Below are 4,432 nucleotides of genomic sequence, written 5' to 3'. Positions count from 1 at the left end.
AAAAAAAAAACTCTGAGCTTCCTTATGTATCTCAAGTATAAACACATTTGGCTCAGTGTTGATACCCGCTTAAATTATAGCTTAGAGATTTATCATCAAGAAATTGCTCTAAAAAAACTGCTCTAAAATTGGGCAGATTTAATAGCATGCAGAGCTCCCAGGTACTTTAAATTAAAACCATCATTAAATATGATACCTAAAGGTGGTAAAGTCACACAGAAGGCAGGCGTAGGTGGAAACAGTGGAGTGCAGTGGGGCAGAGCAGAAGCTTTGCAGTCAGACAGATCTGGGTTCAAATCCTTGCTTTGCTACTTGCTAGTTATGAAACCTTTGGGGAAACTGCTCAACTTGAGTAAACCTCAAGTTCCTCATCTGTAAAATAGGGTTAATAATAGTACCTGCTACATAACATTGTTGTGAGGTTTAAATGAGGGAAAGATGCACAGTGACACAAAATAAGTGCTTCATAAATATTTTAGTTACAATAATTCTACAGTTTCATATCTCTCGACCCAGCTGAAGGAGGCAAAACCCAAAAATCCAAACTTCACTATCAGTAAGAAAAATACAATTAATGAATTCAAATATTAAATAGTACTTTCTTTCTGACCTACATCAATCACAGTGAAAGCAAGTTGAGTACATATGCTGATGGCTCACAAAACCCTTGACTTGAACTTTCTGCCTAATGCTTGCCTAAAAGTTCAACAAGGTGGTTACTTAGCTACCAAAGAAGTTAATCAAGTCTTTAAGAACAGCTCATTCAATATCTTGAGAAGTGAAACCAAGATAATTTATATTCAATGTGAATATAAATTAGGACGTACCTAAATCTTACTCAAAGCACACATTTAAAGGGATATTTCATACTTTTAGCCACCTTAAACAATGAGAACCTCTTTAGTACAACTCTCAATCCAATTTCTGAGATCCAAAACAAATGTTAAGGAAATTTAAAATCTGAGAATTAATACTATGCAATCGAGACTAGAGCTTGTCCTCTGAATATTTAGAAGGCTAGGCTTTAAAATAATTGGAAACTTAAGCCTCACCATTGTTGTATAAATCTGTACTGATTTTTTTATCTTCCTGAGGAGGTCACAACATTGTAAGGAAAGTATCAATTAATCCATCTATGTATAGGGACCAGGAAAATTATATAAATGAGTTAAATGGCTGGTGTATGGCAATAGGGAGTGATATGGTTAAAGCAGAGAGTGTATGTTCTGCCTGTCACAAATTCAATTTTTTGAAAATATTGTATTGGCCAAAGAAAGCACCTCTGTAGGTGTTTTCTGCCATTTAGCCACCAGTTTGTGACCCCTGAGGAGAAAGCAAAGTACATGTACTTAAAAAATTCTTTTTGGATGACTGAAAAAAGTCTGATTTTTAAGATAATACCTAAATACTCTTCATCATAGGATTTATTTACCTTAAGAACACCCCTAGTGGACTTTGATTCATTTTTTTTAAAAGACACCAAATTCTTAAGAATATATCTATTATGAAAATCAAGTACTGGTATCTTACTGTGTCTATTAACAATTTTCAGATGATGTGATGGAGGATACATTGTTCCTTAACCTTCGTATTCAGCATACATACCAAGATATTTTATGAGGAAGTATTTCTCCCCAATGTTTTGTTTGGTAGTGTAAGCTCTTGGGAACATAGTCCTCTTACCTTCAAGTGTGTAAAGTTAAATCAAACACCTTTAAGAGTTCCTTCTCTTAAAATTTCATCTCTTTAACTAGGGTCTGGCTGTTCCAGAAACCTCCACTACAAATGGTTTACAAGGAAGCAGCAAAAGTAGTTTTGGAGCTGTTGATTTATATAATACATTGGCAACAGCAAAATCAACTATGCCACTTGTCCCTAATTGGGCCTTTCCAGTAAATTCCCTAACTGTAAATAACAGGGATTTTTAAATGGTCAAAAAATTTCTTGTAAACTTGGTCAGTGTTCTAGACACCTGAGAAAGCATCCATGGATAGCAGACTGCTCAAAAGAATGAATGAGAAAAGGGTACTGTCATTTAGCCGGAGTAATTCCTTTCAGCAATGTCAGGGTGGAGATACACATCATCAAAAAAAGAGCCAGTAATGTCAAGGGGGAAGGTCCAGGCACATAATGGATTCCACAAGTACCTTTTCAACTCATACCACTTAAAACGAGAGAAGCACCCTTGAAATATTTAAGTTGCCAACCCCAGCAAAGTGGTGTACTAGTAATAAAGCTGTGCCCAGCGTAAAGCAGTCTGAGTAAAATCAGGAGGAAAAAAGAAGCCAATGAAAACAAAGCCTGCTGGAGCTAAAGCAAATACACAGCTAATCTGCACATAAAACTTAAGCATGAAGAACTAGCACCAACCTAGTAGAGGAAAATTAAGCTTAGCTAGCTCTTGCTACAGATCAGGATCAGTTCAAATGATTTACTGCACCAAAGTATCAATAGCATGGCTTGAGGATCACACTCCCCTGCCGTCATTTCTTTTTATTGCAGCACTGAAGAGCAGTGATATCCACCCAGTGGGTGAAGGTAGAGAGGAAACTACAAGTATTTAGGCTACTGTCTACAGTCTTCTAGGGAAATGTTGAGTGTTTGAGACAAATCATAGAATTGGTTAATATTGACCTACCTCACAACATCTTGTGGTTGGTAGCATCAAAAAGCAAACTGACTTGGCAACATAAGTTTGTACTTAGTAGTTTGCAGAAATGTTTTTGTTCCCGCCTTCAAACTGAGTTATGTGCATATGTGTGTGCATACGTGTACAATATCTCTCAAATGCTACGTGACCAAAGGAAGGTAAGTCATTGAGAAAAAAATTACAGAAAGATCCTTTTCGTTTTAAAAATACCTCAAGATATTAAAGATGTCGATTAGTAGTTAAAATACTTTTAATCATCTTTTTAAATGTATTAAGCTTTCAAAAACAATTAACTACATTCACACAAACACACACACATACACACACACACAACTGAATGCACTAAAACTATATCAATGTTAATTTCCTGGTTGTGCATGGTCATTCAAGATGACTTGTTACCAAAGGGGCAGGGGCGCAGGTGAAGGGTATACAAGGTCTCTCTGTAATATTATTTATTACAACTGCACATGAACCTATAATTATCTCAAAATAGGAAGCTTTAAAAAATCCTTAAAAAGCAACTAACGTGTGTTTTTAAAAGTCAAACCTAAACCCATTAAAAATCAGGTACCTATAAGTACATGTAGTACCTTGAAGTAGGTTGGACACTGGTCAAGACAGTACATTAAGGCTCCCCTCAACTGTGAAATTGCTTTGAGATTACTGACCATCAAGTCTTGATAAAAGCACATACTGAAAACTCATTTAAAAATTAGAAACATTATGCTCAAACTGGCTATTAAAGGTGCCATTAAAGACCATCTTAAAGCAGTGAGGCTGACAGGCACTCAATGCCAGACGGTAGAAACCAGACAATTGTGTGCAAGGGATGCTTGCATCCACTCAACATCCAACAAACACACATTAAGCACCTGCTGAACACAGTTCCCGCCCTTGTGAAGAATTCTGAATCAAATGGTCCCTGGGCTCTCTGAGCCTATCAGCAAGTGGTTGGGTTGACACTTACTCAGTATCTTGATGGGGGGCTGAATTTAGCAGGATCACAGCCCAAACCTCACAGACCCTTAACATCAGTGGTATGATGCTCCTTTTACTGCCTTACCCGGATTTTTTTTTAAGAAGCAATAAAAAAGATGCAGTTCTAGTCAAGCGGACAATAGCCAGAACAACCTGCCACAGACTGGATTCCACTCAAGCCTTTAGTAGGCAGAGGCTAGGGAGAAGCGGGTTCCTAAGTAGGAGGCACTTCCAGGATGACTGGGAACCCTTTCCCCAGATGATCAGCCTCCTGAAAGGTGGGTAAAGAAACTCTCTTACCATCCTCAAACGGGGTCCCTTCAGGCCTGCAACACAGAGAAAAACCAGTCAGTTCCCGCTTCGGGGCTCCCCTCTCCCCGATTCATCTGAGGAGATGGCTATTACGAGCCCTGCTCGCTCCGCCGCTGGTAAACCACCGCTTCCCGGGTCGCAAAACCACTACCAGCAGAGGTCTGGGGCTCAGAAATCCCGGGCAGGCCGCCGCGCCGAAGCGCCCCCCCCCCCCGCCCCGCCCCCCTTAGTACCCCAAATGGTTCCCCTGGCAGCGGGAACCGAGCTAATCGAGGCACAGGCTCCGGGGAGGCGCCTAGGCCCAGCCAGCCCCAAACACTCTCCCTCTGCCCCCGCCTCCGCACCGGGCCGGTCCCGGAGGGCACACGCGTCCCTAGCCCTCGCCGCCACCCGGAACGCAGACTCACCCAAAAATGACCGCGTTCCAAACCATTATGTTGTTCTCGGATGGAGCCCCGCTGACTCCGGCTGGAGGATCCTCCTGGAAAC

The 4,432-nt window shown here is 40.6% G+C and overlaps 1 protein-coding gene across 1 annotated transcript in view; it reads right to left on the bottom strand.

Moving 5' to 3' along the window:
- The window catches only part of UBE2A (ubiquitin conjugating enzyme E2 A), a 9,336-nt gene extending 4,910 nt beyond the window's left edge, over positions 1 to 4,426 (bottom strand). Inside the window, exons 1-2 of the mRNA XM_024751849.1 lie at positions 4,351 to 4,426; positions 3,932 to 3,957 (exon numbers count right to left, since the gene is read on the bottom strand). Coding sequence (XP_024607617.1) covers positions 3,932 to 3,957; positions 4,351 to 4,376 — 52 coding nt within the window. The 5' untranslated portion in view covers positions 4,377 to 4,426. The remainder of the gene's footprint in view (positions 1 to 3,931; positions 3,958 to 4,350) is intronic.
- Positions 4,427 to 4,432: the final 6 nt, after the last annotated feature.

The sequence above is a fragment of the Neophocaena asiaeorientalis genome, unplaced genomic scaffold, assembly GCF_003031525.2.
Source record: "Neophocaena asiaeorientalis asiaeorientalis breed wild unplaced genomic scaffold, Neophocaena_asiaeorientalis_V1.1 scaffold659, whole genome shotgun sequence".
NCBI lineage: Eukaryota > Metazoa > Chordata > Mammalia > Artiodactyla > Phocoenidae > Neophocaena > Neophocaena asiaeorientalis.
Note: the sequence above shows the minus strand (reverse complement) of the source record. Positions and strands in the feature narration are given on the sequence as shown.